Source organism: Protopterus annectens, chromosome 1.part0, assembly GCF_019279795.1.
Source record: "Protopterus annectens isolate FY-2018-M chromosome 1.part0, PAN1.0, whole genome shotgun sequence".
Classification (NCBI taxonomy): Eukaryota; Metazoa; Chordata; order Ceratodontiformes; family Protopteridae; genus Protopterus; species Protopterus annectens.
Genome location: NC_056725.1, coordinates 1,858,865,424 through 1,858,885,051, shown reverse-complemented (window position 1 = coordinate 1,858,885,051; position 19,628 = coordinate 1,858,865,424). Strand labels below are relative to the sequence as shown.

Genomic DNA, 19,628 nt, shown 5'->3' with positions numbered 1-19,628 from the left:
GCATACTACAGCATTAGCAATCCATCTGCATACTGTGGGAGTAGAACCCACAGCCTTCTGCATTAAAAGCAAGTACACTACCTGTTGTGCTACTAATAATGCAAAAAGACTTGGCATAAACAGCAGTAAACTTATCTCCCCTTGAAGCTCTCAGCTCCTTGAAAAATCCTCACTCAGCTCCTTGAATTACAAGTGATGGTACGGGTAGAGAATTCGGACTCTTGTTTCTTGTACCTAAGGTTCATAGGTTGGTATTAGGCTATCAGCCCCAGGGCCCATACAAGCCTAGCCATAACAATTCCCTGGATATTTCTTCCCACACTACTTACTTCCTTGTACAGGGTTTGAGCCTGAGTAACACTAACCAGCAGGTATACCTAAACTGGGACATTTTCTCACACACACACACACACACACACACACACACACACACACACACACACACACACACACACACACACAATATATATATATATATCACTGATAATCCCCCCAACTAGAAACACGATTCATGCACCATATATCCAAAACATAATCCCCGCAGCGGTATATATCCTTACCTGAAAGCTGTGCCTGACCAGAAGCATGATCCCTGATGCAGCAGCATGTTTCCAAAACATCTTGCCTTTCATGCCTAAGTTGTGTTTGGTGTAAATCCATAATATGCATGCATGGCTTCCGGTCCTTTTTTTCTCTGACCGCGGGGACTAGACAAAAAGTGCAGGGGACTCACTCAATGGTTCCAGTGCCCTTGCTTTGTGGTCTCTCCAACTGCTGCAGATACTTGGGAAGGTACATACCGAAAGGGGCATTGTACTCGATTATTGGCCTGATAAGGGAAAAGTACAGGGAGGTAATGCCCTTACTTATGAGATGAGCAATATAAAATGTCCTTCTTACTACTGAGGAGACATGCTGATTAAAGGCAAGGTCGCTGTCTACCAGTGTGCCCAGGTCTCTGACTGCTGAGTGCATACTTAGGGTGTTGTTACTGATGAGGTAGTTAGCAGGAACATCTCTCTTACCAAAAGGGATGATAATACATTTTAGTAAACAGACCAAGCACTGTGAAGAGGACGAAGTGCACCGGACAACCTTTCTTCCAACAAACAGCTTTATTATACGTAAACAAACCAAATCACACGTATTTCGTCTCTTGTATAAGACTTCATCAGACAAATAAAAACATGACAAACAACCCTTCATATATGCTGACCTCTTAATTGAAATTTAAAATACCCAATAAAAATCTAGCATTCCTCATGAATAATAAATGAATATAAAAATATAGGCCTATACTGAGTAGCAAATAGGTGTTACATTGAACAAGTAAAATAAAATATTATGTTCTTATTTACAAAATAGAAAATATAAAATGTATATGTATGCCACTTATGTGTAAACAAATCATGAAACCAATATTTTGATAAGTGTGCACAAATAAAACAAATAAGTGGCTACCATTGTTTAAAAATAAAGACTTTTTTTATGTATATTGACTTGTTTATATTAAATTCCCTAACAATACTCCCATCTAGTGGTCAAAAACTAGTTGTGCATTGAATTTCCATCCTAGATGTTCTTCTCTGTGAAGGAGAAATATGCCAATGATCAATAAGGTATAAATATATGTATAAAAAAATATGTATAAAAAAATATATCTATATGTGAATATATAAATGAATGCATACACATAGGCGTGACATGTGCAACTAAATATGAAAGTTAAAAATGTAACTCTAAAAACTGTACCTCCTTTCAACAAATGTATGTAAAATATCTAAAAAACTATATGTATATATAAAAATCCATATGTGTATAAAAACGTATGTGTATAAAAACATAGTAAATAGTCTAAAATTCATATCAAATTTTGTACGAAATACACGAACTCAACGTGTACCATTTAATGAATATATAAATATGTATATATGAGAATAAATATGAATGAAATATATGTGAAATTAATTTTCCTTGAAGTATATATAGTACAAATGCAATGGAAGGAAGAATGAAAAAAGGATGATGAAAAATAATGATGAGAAATAGTTGTTACAATTTAGCTGCCCTTAATTTCAAAACTGGAGCAAGGGAGACATTGTCATTCAACCCAGGGAATTTATTTGCCTCCAAAATTATTTGCCAAAATAATTCTCTATATTCTATCTGGGTCTCCCAAAGGCCCCCTCTTTCATATTTAGTTGCACATGTCACGCCTATGTGTATGCATTCATTTATATATTCACATATAGATATATTTTTTTATACATTTTTTTATACATATTTTTTTATACATATATTTATACCTTATTGATCATTGGCATATTTTTCCTTCACAGAGAAGAACATCTAGGATGGAAATTCAATGCACAACTAGTTTTTGACCACTAGATGGGAGTATTGTTAGGGAATTTAATATAAACAAGTCAATATACATAAAAAAGTCTTTATTTTCAAACAATGGTAGCCACTTATTTGTTTTATTTGTGCACACTTATCAAAATATTGGTTTCATGATTTATTTACACATAAGTGGCATACATATACATTTTATATTTTCTATTTTGTAAATAAGAACATAATATTTTATTTTACTTGTTCAATGTAACACCTATTTGCTACTCAGTATAGGCATATATTTTATATTCATTTATTATTCATGAGGAATGCTAGATTTTTATTGGGTATTTTAAATTTCAATTAAGAGGTCAGCATACATAAAGGGTTGTTTGTCATGTTTTTATTTGTCTGATGAAGTCTTATACAAGAGACGAAATACGTGTGATTTGGTTTGTTTAAGTATAATAAAGCTGTTTGTTGGAAGAAAGTTTGTCCGGTGCACTTCGTCCTCTTCACAGTGCTTGGTCTGTTTACTAGTTTGTTTTCAGCACTGCGCTTCACATTTGGCTTATCAGTTTGTTATGGAGAATGAGGACAGAGCTTCCCCGATACGCTTGAGCGTTGGTACATCTCAAGGGGATCAACTCACGGCACTTATTGGGCAACTGAGCCAGCTAGTAGCATTGCTTACTCCCGTTTGCAACACGCTGGTGAACCAGGGAAGTAACGCGACACCTCCAGGGAACCAGAACGCCTTATGCAAACACGGAGAGAGTAATGGAGGGATTATCAGCAACACAATGAACAGAGACAGCGTTTTTGTCGCTAACACCGGTCCTAGTGGAGCTAACAACTTTCCAAACCTTGGAAACCAGGTTAGCAGTCCTGTACCAGAGCAAAATAACCACGACAATTCGGGGAGGCTGCCTGGAAATCAAGGTGACTGTTCTATTACTAATGACATTTCTCTCAATGACTGGCTTAAACGGAAAATAGCATTTAAAGATATTTCAATCACTGACTATGACAATAGTACTACTTATGCTGAACATTTGCATCAGCTCAATAATTTTTTATTCAAGTATAGGATTTTGAATATAGACAATGCATATTTAAAAGAATGCCTTAAAGAGAAATTAGTTCCTAAAGGTTTACGTATATTCAAATTCCCTAACAATGTGAAAGAAGGCACTAGGTTCTATGACAAGTTGCTTAACATGTTTGATGGATGGGGCTTTGAGCTCTTGAGAAGCATTATTAAAAACAATGAAGATGATATTGAATGTCTTATGAAGCAAATTGATGTTGTTAATGGGAAAATAACAAATGACCTTCTGTTTACTGTTGATGTAGAGAGAAAGAAATATGTAGATTTAAGAAAAGAAATAGATGTGAAATGTGAAAAAATTTTAGACAAGAAAAAAAGAAAAATATTAAGGGATACATATGAATATGAGAAGGGTATCCAATACCCAAAACCAAAAAATTTTTTTAATTATAAAAATGAAAGATTTTTAAACTTTGATACACACAGACATGATACTGTTAAGGATTATGAAGTGGGACAAACAGGATTTGATTTTGTACAGGATGTCTTTGACCCTTTAGAATTTCCCCCCCTCCGAAGGTCAGAAAGGATAAGAAATCAAAGAGACGAAAATTATCAGAAGAATGGATGGAGGGAAGAGGGGAGGGGCAGAGCGAGAAGATACTAGTTACTGTCCCTGCAGATACTTCCTTTAATGAGAGTACCTTGAGTATGGATATGTACAATTTGGATACTAATATCCAACATATGGGCGAAACTTCAGTTATTTGTACATGTGCCAAATACAAGAATTTTAACATTTTTAATTATACAGAACTGGAAATTGATGATTTAAATTTTAAACTGTTCTCCAAGGGACTCAATTTCGTACCAAAAACTAAATGCGATACTACTAGAACGATTATTGACATGAAAATGTTTTTGAGAAAAATGAACCTTGAGGTAGTTTGTGGGAGTACTTTAGGAGAAATATGTCATTCTGATGAATTAAAGAAAAAAAGTACATGGAACCCTCCTTTACACCCACAACTTAAAAATTTTGAAAGAATTATTGAAAATGAATTAAGAAAGGGAGTTAAAACTCACCATTTTGCCCCAAATCTTACAGCTGAGGAGTTTTCACTGCTCAAGAGTTTAAAAGAAGATACAAATTTGAGAATCATGAGTTCCATCATGTATGAAGGCAAAATGTTTAATATTTTATTAGACGAGTCTAAATATGATAATACCTCTATTAACGAGATCAATATTGGTTACAAAAGGATCTACACTACTTTATATGATTTATTTTTGGATAAACTCATTAATTACAACATGTTCGAATTTTTATATAACAGTAAACCAAAAATCCCTTCTATTTTTGGGATTCCCAAAGTACATAAAGATTGTAGTGACCCCCCTCTACGTCCTATAATGGCCGCAGAAGGTTCTGCTATTTCTCCTTCGGCCAAATACATAGACACTAAGTTAAAGGACATTATGTTCAGGGGTACCTCATACATCAAAGATTCATGGGATTTTTTGGGAAAATTGAAAAATATTACTACTGTGAAGGACATCACTTTTGTAACTATAGATGTCATCGACCTGTTTGGTTCAATACCCCATGACACAGGAATGGATTTGGTTTGAAGAAGCTATTAGGTCTTACCAAACATTAACTGACGATGAGATTCTTGTGTGTGTCAACCTTATGGAATTAGTTTTGAAACACAATTATTTATTTTTCCAAGGAGAATATTTTCACCAAAAAAGTGGTGTGGCCATGGGAGCAAGGTGTGCTCCTATATATGCCAACATGGTTTTGAACACATGGGAAGACAAATTTATTTACAATGGGATTTACAAAGATTGTTGGGTCCTATATAAACGCTTCCTGGATGATATTATTATATTTTGGAATGATGGTCCAGACAGGCTAGATGATTTTATACAATATATCAATCAGACCACCACTTTTTTAAAATTTACTCATAACATTAACGAAAACAGTATAAATTATTTAGACATTTTATTAGAAAAAGAAGGAGACCACTTGAAGTCAAAAGTATATAGGAAAAAAACCTTTTCCAATTCCTATTTACATTACAATAGTGCACACCCTTTACATCAAAAGAAGAGCATTGTAAAAGGCCAAATGGTGAGGATTTCTAGAATGACGTCTGATAACCAAGATTTTAGTGATGAAATTGACTTTTTGGTCAATATGTTCCTGGATAGAGGCTACCCTTTAGATTTGTGCAATAGTATTAAATCAGATGTTGTAAGAGGGAGAAAAAGACAGATTTGCACCTATATTAAGCTATCTAAATTATTCTATGGTTGCTAATGTCCAAGCATCAGGGTCACTAGAAAATAAGAATACAGATAACATATATTCCCATTCTTTTGTAACCCAATATAGTGGTGATGCTGGTATTATAAAACATGTGTTTTTCAAAGAATGGGACAAATTTCTTACAATTACAGATCTGGGTTTCAACAAGTCGATGGATTCCTTTAGTGTCATTTTTAGAAAAGGACGTAATATCAACGATTGGCTAACAGTCCAAAAGAGGGAAAATAAGAAAAGCAACAAAATTAAGGGGACATATTCCTGCGGAATGTGTTCACAATGTTCCTTTAAGATCAACACACAAAAAATTTTTGTTCAAGTTAGAGAAAAGGACATTGTTAGTAAAACATACAGCAATTGTAATTCTTTTGGAGTGGTATATATTGCTTTATGCGAGATTTGCTCGGCCTTCTATGTTGGTAAGACCGAGAGAAAAATTAAAAGAAGGATTTATGAACATTTGAATGACATTAAAAAGAAGAATGAACACAATGCACTATATAAACATTTGACAATTTGCCCTTTGGCAAAATACAAGTTTTTTATTCTAGAAGAGGTAGCGAAGGATGAAAGAGGGGGCCTTTAGGAGACCCAGATAGAATATAGGGAATTATTTTGGCAAATAATTTTGGAGGCAAATAAATTCCCTGGGTTGAATGACAATGTCTCCCTTGCTCCAGTTTTGAAATTAAGGGCAGCTAAATTGTAACAACTATTTCTCATCATTATTTTTCATCATCCTTTTTTCATTCTTCCTTCCATTGCATTTGTACTATATATACTTCAAGGAAAATTAATTTCACATATATTTCATTCATATTTATTCTCATATATACATATTTATATATTCATTAAATGGTACACGTTGAGTTCGTGTATTTCGTACAAAATTTGATATGAATTTTAGACTATTTACTATGTTTTTATACACACGTTTTTATACACATATGGATTTTTTATATATACATATAGTTTTTTATATATTTTACATACATTTGTTGAAAGGAGGTACAGTTTTTAGAGTTACATTTTTAACTTTCATATTTAGTTGCACATGTCACGCCTATGTGTATGCATTCATTTATATATTCACATATAGATATATTTTTTTATACATATTTTTTTATACATATATTTATACCTTATTGATCATTGGCATATTTCTCCTTCACAGAGAAGAACATCTAGGATGGAAATTCAATGCACAACTAGTTTTTGACCACTAGATGGAAGTATTGTTAGGGAATTTAATATAAACAAGTCAATATACATAAAAAAAGTCTTTATTTTTAAACAATGGTAGCCATTTATTTGTTTTATTTGTGCACACTTATCAAAATATTGGTTTCATGATTTGTTTACACATAAGTGGCATACATATACATTTTATATTTTCTATTTTGTAAATAAGAACATAATATGTTATTTTACTTGTTCAATGTAACACCTATTTGCTACTCAGTATAGGCATATATTTTTATATTCATTTATTATTCATGAGGAATGCTAGATTTTTATTGGGTATTTTAAATTTCAATGAAGAGGTCAGCATATATAAAGGGTTGTTTGTCATGTTTTTGTCTGATGAAGTCTTATACGAGACGAAATACGTGTGATTTGGTTTGTTTACGTATAATAAAGCTGTTTGTTGGAAGAAAGGTTGTCCGGTGCACTTCGTCCTCTTCACAGTGCTTGGTCTGTTTACTAGTTTGTTTTCAGCACTGCGCTTCACATTTGGCTTATCAGCATGATAATACATTTTACCACATTGAGTTTAAGGCCATGACTTTGGCACCAATCATTTGTTTGAGTATGACCCCCATGTAGGATGTTGCAGTATGTACCCTGTGTCAGTGGAGTCAACAATTTAACCAATATGCCAACCCCCAACCTGTATGACAACCCCCATCCCCAAACATAAGCTATAAGCATGACAGCTATGTCTTTGTTCTGCAACAGTAAACTTTCAGTGTCCCTGTTAGGATTTGTTTTAGTATTATTTGTTTTCCAAGATAGTACGAATAAGCAGAGCTCATTTTCAGCAGAAGCCAAGTCAGGAATGCTCCAGAAGGTCAAGAATATTAGGACAAACAACAACACTGGATGGCATAACATTAGAAATCAATCAGCTATCATTCAGTTACATAAATCAGTCATAAGTCATAGCAAGCAGAATGGGTCCCATTAAGGATATCAACTTTCCGTAAAGTTGAACTGCATATGGTTAAACCCATATGACCAACTTTACGGAATGTCAAAAACTACAAGACAAAAAACTGTGATTTGGCAGGGGCCAAGCTCCCCTATACCCCTGCTAATTATGTATACCAACTCCAAGATTACCCTACAATGCGAAAAGGGTAAATCCTCTATTCCCCAGTACTGCAGTGTTAGTACAAATTGTTTGACTTTCAATAAAGTAGATTATAAGAGTTCAAACATATGAAGTTCAACTTTACAGAAAGTTGATACTCTAAAATGAGATCCAAAAAAAACACAACAAGGCATAATGATTCATCATGAAGAAAAAAAATGTTGTTAGAAGGTGGCACTATATTAATGGGATGAGGACAGACAGGCAGAGGTAATCAATCTCATTTTTTCTGTCTGCCCTGAGAGGCATTATTTTGCAGACTACCTGTCAGATGTTTAGTCTTGTTTAAAGTGCTTACTATTAGACAATTCTATATTTTGTTGCAATATGTTACTTTTAAATACCCCTGTATTTTGCTGTAATTTATTTAGAGTGCAGTGGTGCTGCGGTAGCGTTGTCACCTCACAGCAAGACGTCCCGTTCGATTCTCAGCTAGAGTGTCTTCTGTGTGGAGGCATGCGTGAATGGGCATGCCTTCATTGAAGGTTGTGCGTCAGGGCTGGTACCTCGGCATGTAAAAATCCACTACCAAACATTAGCGGACCGGAGTTCCGCTGTGGTGACCCCTAACCGGGATAAGCCGAAAGACACAACAACCTCAAAATAACTTAAAACTGTATAATGTAAAGAATGTGTCATGCAGGGTGCTTAAGTTAACCTACCTTGCTGTTACATTACTCTATCCTTGCTGTACCCATGGCATTACACTGACATTCTGTCTGCATTATATACTTTAACTTTACTGCTTAACCTTTCCCAGGGCTGAGAATGAAATCTGTGATTTGTGATCAGTGCTATAACCTTGTTAACAAATTCAACTAAAATAAAATTACTGTTTTCATTTACTTCCCTTTACTTAAGCAATAAGCACTATAATAAATGTGAAGATGAAGCTGAATTTGAAGTAACCTTGCGGAATGTTAGTCTTGAAAACCAGTTAAAGAAAGCAGATGAGCATGTGAGCTGAAACAAAATAAAATAATAAAGACTGAGGATAAAAGAAAAAAGCCAAGGAAATATTCTGGGGCAAGGAGGGAAAAGAGAGGTAATGAAGAAAGGGAGGTGGAGCAGGTTAGGAAAAGAACACGACTAGGGAGAAGGGGAAATGATGAGACGTAAGAGGGAAAAGTGGAGTTAATGGAGAAGAAGGGGGTTGTGCAAAATGGTTAGCAGAGAATGACAGCTATGATAATCACAAATGGCATTGAAAAAGGGATAAGGATTTATACGAAAAGAATACTGTTCACAATAACAAAAAAAAATGCATAAAATATTATACATACCCAGTGCAGACCTCATAAACTATTTCAAGGTTTGAATCTGAGCCAGCATTCCAACCGCAGTTCATTTTAGTTAGATCATGCGAAAGGCAATGCAAATCTGTGGGTTTCTCTGGAGGATCTAAATCATACAAAAAGCAAATTACTGACAAGCTCTCAATCACCAAATGCCAGTTATCTAATTTTAGTTGCAGCATGCATTACTGGTACTTGCTTGAAAGTTTCTATGCATGTCTTTGTCCATGTGGTGCTGAGGAAAAATATACTTAATAATTAGACACTACAATGACAACATGGTTTGAATCACACATGACTACCCATCTATATGCATATTTTTGCAAAAGAATGATATAAAATCTCAATAAAGATGTTCCTAGAGTTCAACTGCCTTCTAGTACATTATTAAAGCACTTGCACCTTAATTCTGTGTATAGAACATGAACATACTGTGCCTGTTTGGGTCTATATTACATCAGAAAAAACTCTCTTGAATGAACATTTCAGTGAAAATGCTGTACATCAAATTCCGCCCACACCCCCGCTAAATATATATAGTAATTCTGAGATTCCACTACAGTGAGGAAAGGGCAAATTTTCCAAACTTCACTGTATCACAATCTCACTATGAACAGTTCAATAAATGGCATGTTCGATGTAAGTGCACCGAAAGTGCCATTCGCTGAACTGAATTTTTGATGATGTAATAGGAACCCCACATGTTTGACAGGAAAAACATGTCTGTGACTTTAATAAGTGACTGCACTAGGCCGGTTCCATGGCAAAGAGGGATGGAGCCCTGACCGACTCGGATGACCCAAGACTGATTATCAGTGAAAGTACTGGGGGACAGCTGGCAAGGGAGAGCGGAAGTAAGCTTCCAATGCTGGCTTGCCTATCCTGGGAGGAGGAAAGCAGCATGACCTCTGCAATGGAGACTGCTAGTAGATTATGGATGGGCGATCCAGAATTTCAGGACCGAACAGAGCTCTCCAAATGCAAAGCAGCACTCTGCTCTATATACAGACTTGGCGCATGAACAGAAGCACGCATCTCAAGCCCAACTCCCCAACAGCCGATCCCCACACCAAATTACTAGGAACTATAATTGACGACCCGCTAAAATTCGACATCCATATAAAACACTGTATCAAAAAAACTAACCAAAAACTAAGCCTCCTTTACAGAAATAAAATATTCCTAGCTCCCAAATCCAGAGTTTCTCTTGCTCAAGCCTTTCTCCTCCCTTCCCTTCTCTATGCCTCTTCTATCCTTACCCATCTACAGTCATCACTCCTATCCAAACTTGAACAGGCCTACAACAGCATAGCTAGATTTGTCAGTAACCTACCTTACAAATCTCATCATTGCGTTGCCTTAAACCAACTCCAATGGCTTGAATTCCCTCAACTACTACCTCTCTCACAGCTAAAATTCACACACTCCCTGCTAAATAAATGCTTGGCCTGCCCCTCACTCTTCATTAGTATCTCGCTACAATCCAGTTCGCCCTCTCCATAGCTCAGACCAGAACCTACTAGATATCTACAAACCTAACAAAAACATCAGCAAACTCTTGTATAAACACTCTGTCTCCCACACCTGGAACAGGCTTCCCCCTTACACACGCAACATCACAAGTACCACTCGTTTCAAATCCAAAACTAAAAACTACCTCCTGAACTCCAAAACCTGTTCTTGCCATAATCCCCCATGAACTCAAGCACCTATACTTGTCACAAAGTCTACCAAATATTTTTTGTCCTTTAGCCTGTCAAAGTCTTAAACAATATCCTCTAAACATCTCACACCATCAACAATCAGGGAAGTTTAGTACTACAAGTCAGTCAAAATAGCTCAAACTCTACTATGTATACATTTTGAACCCATTTTGCTACTACCAATGTATAATTAACAGTCAACTGAGAATTTTAGCACAAAGATGTTGAACCAAGCTGTTAATACAACATTCCACCTATACTACATTTCTTCCTTTTTTTATCCTTCTTATTGTACAATGTTAAATTCATATATATAATGTATTGTAAACTTTGTATTTCTGGAGCTTTTCTCCTCGGGTCTCCACTGAAAATGGGCCATCGGCTCAGTTGCACTAACCCAGTTAACAAATGGCAAATAAATAAATAATAATAAATAAACTCTGCAAGTCTCATGCACACCGTTGACTGCAGTAAGGATTGTTTAAGCCATTACCACAAAAATATCCAGTGTAGCATTCAATATGATACTGCATCCAAAGCCTAGCCTATCTTCAACGGTCCTACTTTGTTAGGCAGATCTCCTTTTCTGGGCTCACCATCCTCATCAAGAACTACATCAGTCCAGGTGGACAATCCTCATAATACAGCCTGTGTAGAGTAGGGGACTCCCGGTAACACAGCAATGTCAGGTTACCACTGGAAAAATACCACAGAAGTAATAATAAAAAAAAAAGTCAACATGTATTTGCATTAAACTTTAAACATGTTTTCCACATTTAGACAGACTAGCTCCACTGTCAAAGAAAACAAGTGGGTAGTATAGATTCAATCGGCCCAGCATGAAATCTTTCACCGTTATAACCCAATAAGCAAGTCCCACAGAATGTGGAGGTAAAAGATACAACAGGTATGGACAGGTATGCTCTCACCCCATCAGACAATATGCAGGCTGGCTTTTAGCAGTGGGTATCTGTTGGGATTTCATCTTCTGACAGGTTCATACTAGCCAGTTTTTCCAATGGACCATTTTATAGCCTAGATGATGACCCCACCATTTTACTAAGGGATAAATTAATACCAGCCCTGAATTATTTTGTCCCCTTTCTATAGGAGCCAGAGAGGCCAGGACAGGGGTGCACTTGCGATTACCCATCCAGTCATGCACATGATGCTTAAAAAGGGTCCCAGAGCTACTCTGCTTAACCTCAAAGGGATGTTTGTTCCATAAAAGAGGTATTCTCTATGAAAGATATCTTTCCAGCCAACAGGGCCTACTCATGTTTTGGTAGAAGCTTAGATCTCTTGAGCTGACGTTTAGATCAATATTAGTTTAACAGACGTGTAAGAGGTTACAAAGGACAGGATCTTTATTGGCTTTGTAGGCATGGCAGTGATATCCCCTTGATAGCTGACAGAAAACAGAAAAGAGTGCGAAGGTTTTAAGGTGGTCAAGTAACTCAAGGAAGAGAAACCCATAATTTCTTTGGTAATGTTGCATTCTCTCAAACTTGGTCATATGCCTAGCCAAATGGATTCCAAATTATTGATCTGGCGGGGGTGACTTCCTTCGACCAAGACAATATATTCCTGATGATAAGTCTAGATATAAAAATAAGTTCCTAAGAGTGGTCACATAGTGATCAAAGATAGTTCACTGTCAGTGAAGGTGGCCAAGTCCCTAAAGACAGAGTCAATTTTCTAGGGGGAATTTTGTCTACAAGACAGGAACAGGAGTGCCAAGGTATGTCAAAGGACACAATGCCACATTTTTTGTCATTTAATTTGAGGCTGTGGTCCAAGCACACCACTTGGTATCATGAGTTAAATCTACATAGATCATTTGGGCATTAATATCAGCTCCGAGTTTGCAGTCATTGTCAAACTTCATCAGCCAAAGGTCTTTGCTGCTTTAACTTCAGAGAAGTAAAAACAAATAGAAGCGTTTCCTGGGTCAACCCCTAAGGAACACCTCTGCTAACTGCTCTTAGATGAGAATGAGCTTGCAACTCTAAAAGACTGGGTTCTGTCAGTGAGACAGTTTTTTTTTTTTTATCCAACAGATAACACAGGGGTTTACACTTAAGTGAACTAGCTTATCGATGGTGTCCAAGTGTGGCATGGTATTGACTGCTTTGCCCAAATCCAGGTATGTTGTGTGAACCAATTTACCCAAGCCTAATGCCTTACTGACTTACTCAAAAAAGTCCACCAGGTTTAAGCTGTAGGATCCGCTTTATAAAAAACAAATTGGTTAAAGTCCAAAGGTTTGAAGATGGTGTCCATAGTGATGCCTTAGAGTTAAGACTGGTAAGGCCGATAAGTCTGTAGTTACCCAAGTCAGTCATAGGTTCTTCTTGACAGAATGGTACAACTATGGCAGTTCTCCATACTTTTGGCACAAATCCAGTGGAAAGGCTGAGACTGAACAGATGTAATCATGTGTCAGTTGAGCAGTGTTTGCCGCTGAAAGGATAACAATCTAGTGCACTGTCAAGGCACATTGAGTTGGTGTTTTTAGCTTTGGAGAGAGTGCTTAGGGCTTGTTCAAAGGTGATATGGAGGGGCAGAGGGTGGCAAAGGCATGCTATGATTCTGTGAGTAATATCAGGGACAAGCTGGAGCTGAATATGTCTGCTAATATGTTGGCAATGTCTTATAGGTTCAGAGGTGTGTACTAGGCTAATGGCCCTGGGGGCCTTCACAAGCCTAGCCATAGGATTACCCAGGCATAGTGCCACCCGACCTTTGTTCCCAGTGCCTCTGTTGAGTAGAGCCACTGGTGTTATCCCCGGGGTGAATTTTCCATTTCCCATCCACTCATCAAGATTTCTCTTGAAGAGGGTCAGCGAGGTGCTCTGCTTGACATGTATGGGAAGTCTGTTCCATAGCATGGGCAGTCTCTGTCCCTCCAGCATGTTCTGTTAATTGTGGCAATGAGGTTGAGGTCTCTGGGGCGTGTGATGTGGAAGGATTGGGATTTCTTTACATGTAGCATTTCTAACAGAGCTGGGTCAGACATGGCTTTGTAAGTCAAGCAGAGATCACCTCTAAGTAGGCGATATGAGACAGAGAATAGTTGGAGTTTTTTGAATCTGTCCTTATAAGACAAGTGTTTAAGGCCTAGGATCCTTTTTGTGAGGTACTTGTGTGGCCTCTCCAGTTTTTGCAGGTGTCTAGTGAGGTACATGCCAAATGGGGCATTGTACTCAATGATTGGCCTAATGACGGAAGAGTAGAGGGAGACAATGACGTCTTTCTTCCTGGATGCAGAACCCTTAGTAATGAGATTTGCCACATAGAAAGACTTTCTGACCACAGTGGCAATGTGGTGATCAAAAGAGAGGTTGCTGTCAACCTGCATTCCCAGATCTCTTATAACGTCTTCTGTATTCACTGGATTACCATCAATGTGGTAATTTATGGTAACCGGGTTTTCCCCAAAGGGGATGACAATGCATTTTTTGGCATTGAGCTTAAGGCCATGGTTCTGATGTTTGGGGATGAATAAGTGATGTTACTTCATATTTACACCAAGCATGAAGAGGGTATTACGGTTATCCTGAGCATGGGTGGTGATTCGATAATTCATGCTTGCTATTGAGTGCACTGATTTTGTTTCCAAGTTCTTTGCTGATTACTTTGAGTTCTTCTCTATGTGATGAGGTGTTAAGTCTGCTTTTATAGGCTAGGAATGTCTTCCTCTTATTGCACAGTTTGATGACACAAGGGTTCTGCCAAATAGATTTGTTCTTAAATTTTGCAAAATATTTAAGTATTATAGGGACCAAACCCTCAATGCTTGGAGGTGGGCGAAGAATTTATCTGTGAAAATTGTAGCATGTGAAGCAGGGTCATCTAGGTGAGGAAGATGTTTGAATTTCTTCAGGTCATCAGTTAGCTGAAGTAGATTTGCCTTAGAGTAGTCGCTGAGGATGGAAGGATTTTGAGGTGACTCAGGTCTCATACCAAGTGTGAATTTTACTGCTTGATGGTCAGACTTGCCACTGATTTAGTATCTGTGGGCCCTGAGCACAGAGGTGCTGTATTTGTGAAGACCAGGTCTAATATTTTTGATCCTCTCACTGGGATTTGGACTACTTGGTCCAAGGAGATGGAATTAATGAAATCCATGAATCTTTGTGCAAACTTGTTTGCGTTGATACAGGTTCCCAGTTAAAGGAAGAATAGGTGAAGTCACCCAAGAGGACAGTATTTGGTTCTTTGAAGAAGGATGAAAGTTTAAGATATGCCTAATGGTCTGCTGGGGTCACAGAGGGGCATGGTAGCTGGCTATTATGTGGTACTGTTTTTTTTTTTTTTTAATAATAAGAAGAATGTGGAGGGGTTCTGAGTCATTGCCATGCATTAGAAGTCTAAAGGTGAAATGGTTTCTTAAGAACACAGATACCCCCCCCCCCCCCAGCTACAATGTCTAATTCGACATTTGGTTTGAAGTGGTAGACATCAAAACTCTTCACAGCGGGGGTGCTTTCACTGTTCTTGAAACAGTGTTTCAGCAACTACGTACATATCAAAATTTTCATGGGTTAGAAATGTCTGCAAACTTTTTGTTTAGTTTCTGCAGCATTAATCAGTGTTACTTTTACTTGATTTTGATTGTGCTTTGTTATGTGGATAATTTGAGGCGTCTGACCTTGCCTTAAAAAAAGGCACTATCGGGGAATAAAAAGTCTTAGCCAATATACTGAAGCTATAAGGAGGGAGAAGCAGTACATTTCTAGCAAACCAGCTGGAGTTGTCAACCATCTAATCCCAGGCTGATATGTATTGGATTCCCTCGGAATGGCGCCAGTAGTTAACCCAATAATTAAAGTGAACTAATTTTGTCTGTATCGTGACATCATTCTTCGTCACAGTAGGATGCTGCTCAATACTAGTTTCACTTCCTTTCCAGATGCATATACTGAGAGCTCCATCATGTACCTGTATGATCCAAGGAGGTCTGAAGTCATTCACTCCCACGTGAGCAATGATAAGGCCATATGTGTAGTTGGGGTGCAGAGGACTTGAGGGCTTTAGTGATGTTACATATCCTGGCACCAGAGAAGGCAACTGACCGGTACCCTGTGTTTGCTCAGCCTAGTCAGTGGAACATGTGTGTGCCAGCTATGGAGTTAACTATAACCAGGACATTGCCAGGTGAGCTGGCTTGATCTTGCTCCCTTTAACAGCAAATGTCAGACAGCCCAATATCAAACAGATCTGAATTTTATCTCACTTTCACACTCAGAATAAAACATATATGTTGCTAGCACACATCATAATGCAACAGCTACAACTAAGAGGATATGTCCAGCTTTCAGCCTCTATGCTACTCAGTTCAAACACCATACACTGAGCAAGCACAACCTGCAATACGTAAATACACATACAGATATATGTGTGTGAAGTATATGTCTACATACATACACGCGCACAGTAAGAAAGCCTTCTGACAGATTAAATACGTGTTCTTCCCTCTTCTGTAACTGGCTTCAGGCCTTCTGATGTTTAAGATGTGAGTCATGTATTTTGGTCCTTTCACTTTCATTTCATACTTGCTGTTACTTAAACTGAAAGTATTGTGCTTAATCATTTCAGCAGCTTTATCAGTATCTTGTCATGATCTTCTTGTAATTGATCCCATACAAACAGATCAGTTATGTTTATCACATTTCCCAACTCTATTACTTGAACAACGATTCTCTGAAATATGGCTAGTGCTGATGAAACACACAGTGAACGTCAACTAAGGCACTTGTACTTTCCTGATAGTGAATAAATGCACACAGTTTGGGCATTCTTCATTTCAACTTATGCAACAGAAATCCTGCTTTACATCCCATTTCTCCAGCTGTAATTAATGGGCAAGGCTCTCTTTAGAAACTTTAGTTAGACACTGAAGGTCAGTACTAATGGCAATTGTAATTTTGGTTTTGCTTCATAACAGTAACCGTACTATTCTTCCATTCTATTGGTTGTTTCTTAATACTTAAATTTTTCATTTGCTTTAATTCCTGCTCTAATTTACTCATGGTAATCACAGCTATTTTCCTAAGAATATGTACAACTGGCAAGGCGTTAGGTTTTATTTTAACAGTATTCAAGTAAAACTTCATTGGTCTTTAAATACCACAGCATAGTTGTGCGGAATATTACTATGGTCCTGTACCCTTTGTTTTTAACTTTGTCAATTAGTTTTATGATTTCTAGCTTCTTACGAGTTAAACAACTCAAGATATTAAAATAATTGTATGTTAGAGCTATGGCTTGAAAAGAGATGTTGTACTTATTTTTATATTCCCATGCCAATAGCTTTTTGACCCAGTGACACCACCCAGTATCTAGATAGGTTAACAATGTGCACCCATCAATCTGTTCAGTACCTTCACACAACTTATTATACTCTGCAACTATATCTAGGGCAGATTCAACATTTTGCTTATTAATTTCTCAGCATTTCTTAAGAACCATCTGGCTTGCTCTCCTTATCTCACTAACGCATGCATTTTTAGCCTATGCAGGTCATATCTTCTCTTCAACAGTACTGACAAACATTTCATTTTCATGTTTCTGATCAACCTTCAAAATCTTTTATTTTACACATCATAAAAATGATTATTTTGTAGCACATGATCTACAATACTCAACTCACTGCTTCACAGAGAAGCATAACTGGCAGAAAAGTTGAATTGCTCTGCAGGTTGTGTAGAGTACTCTTCTGAACAGAAATGTTCCATACACTCATGTAACAAACATGGTCATTACAATCTTTAAATCTGTTTATCAAGAACAGTACAGATGCATGCCTGAAACTAAGGCAAATGTGTCTCTTAGAATGTGGCATGTATTTGTACCATGTTAAAAATGACAGTTAAACTACAATAAACAGCGTTTCTAAGCCCTAAGCTCCCTGGACTCCGATTCATGTAACCACTTGTATTTGGCAGCATATCAAACAACTGGTGCAAAAAATTCAGCATTCACTTGTGACACATCTCGTCACTAAGGCAGTGGCTGCTGTTTCCCATCAGAGTCCAGTTTTCTGTAAAAATGATGAGTATATCACTTTAAACAGCCAATCATACATATGGACTATAATTCCCAGTGTAAAGATGGCCAATCAGGAGCTAGATAAATGGAAAGCCTAGTTCCACAATCAGGTCTACTTGTTCCTAACACAAGTGGCCTCCTGCTGCATTCTCCACTCTTGACAGACACCAGAGACTATTCAATGCACAAGAGATCTGTAGCAGTTCATATCTCTGCTGCAAGAGAGGATTTCAAAAGGACTACTGTACCAGGGAGAGTTGTCAATGGCACAGAAGAAAGAAGGCAGAGAGCACTGCTAAAAAAATCAGTGGAACATCACTGCAGCAGGACTTGAAGCATCATCGGTATTTCATCATAGCCAGTTACGTATGCAGTGAGGGGGGGACACGGAATACGTGTGTTTTGTGTGTGTGTACTCCTACTTCACAGGCATCAGCACAATACTGCACTCAAATTTAATCAAAATAATGGGTGCAGTGTAAATAAGGGAAAAAAGATAAACAGATTGAACATCTTATTTTGTAAAATGTGTAAACTGCTACAAAAAAGCAAACAGGAAGATGAAAATAGTTTATGGAAAAGGAAAGCATGCACACGTATCAATAATAAAAGGAAATTGGCAGAAGTGCTGGACACAGCTGCAGTTTTCAAAAATATAACTAAGCATGTTTGCAGAAGATATAAAACTGTGTGTATCTAAACACTTCTATTTAACAAGGCATCTGTGTTTTAAATATTTCAGCTAATATGCTTATCTGACAGTCACTCCAGCTTTTATACTCAGTTCCTGGTTTCCATTCTGTCTTACAGTGTGTGCAAAATAACCTGCATCCTTTTAACAGAGATGCTGAGTATGAAGTAACTGTACTGCACAACTTTGCTGCCTTCTCTAACCACACAAATATGTTAAAAGTAGTTTTGCTAGTTAGCCTGCTGAAGTCTTTTAGAAGCTGTAGGTGACATCCAGTGTAAATTCTGCTAATGGAGTTCACTTAGTCTTCTCTGTACTTTTTATTGTGATATTCACCAGGAGTCTGTATCACCATTAAATACTTTGTATAGCAACAAAATGATTATGAAAGAGGACTATGATGATGTCTGACAAATAGCAGGACACCGGGTCTAAAACCAGGCAACCAAAACACTCACTAGGCAAGTGTATACAAGTGCAAAAATGACATCAACCAACCAATACACTAATGTGGATGCAGATGTCTTATTACTTCCATAAGGTAACAGTTAAGTGCTTCTGTCATAGAAGACTTTTATCAAAACCGAGTTCAAGTGCCAGATAATCAAGCATAAACAGAAAAGCACCTAAACAGATGTCACTAAAATAACTTAATCACTATGCTTGCATAATAAAGCATTACATTCCCACTAAATTTGTGTAAAAAGGCACGTATAAAACATTTTTCAGGAAGTTCATCTTGCTTTTAATATTCAAATCTACATCTAGTCCCGGAAATTTATTGGCATA

General features: G+C 37.2%; 1 protein-coding gene across 1 annotated transcript in view; it reads right to left on the bottom strand.

Annotated features, from left to right (window-relative positions):
• LIFR (LIF receptor subunit alpha) overlaps positions 1 to 19,628 on the bottom strand; it is a 1,345,198-nt gene that overhangs the window by 894,198 nt on the left and 431,372 nt on the right. Inside the window, exon 4 of the mRNA XM_044076229.1 lies at positions 9,381 to 9,498. Coding sequence (XP_043932164.1) covers positions 9,381 to 9,498 — 118 coding nt within the window. The remainder of the gene's footprint in view (positions 1 to 9,380; positions 9,499 to 19,628) is intronic.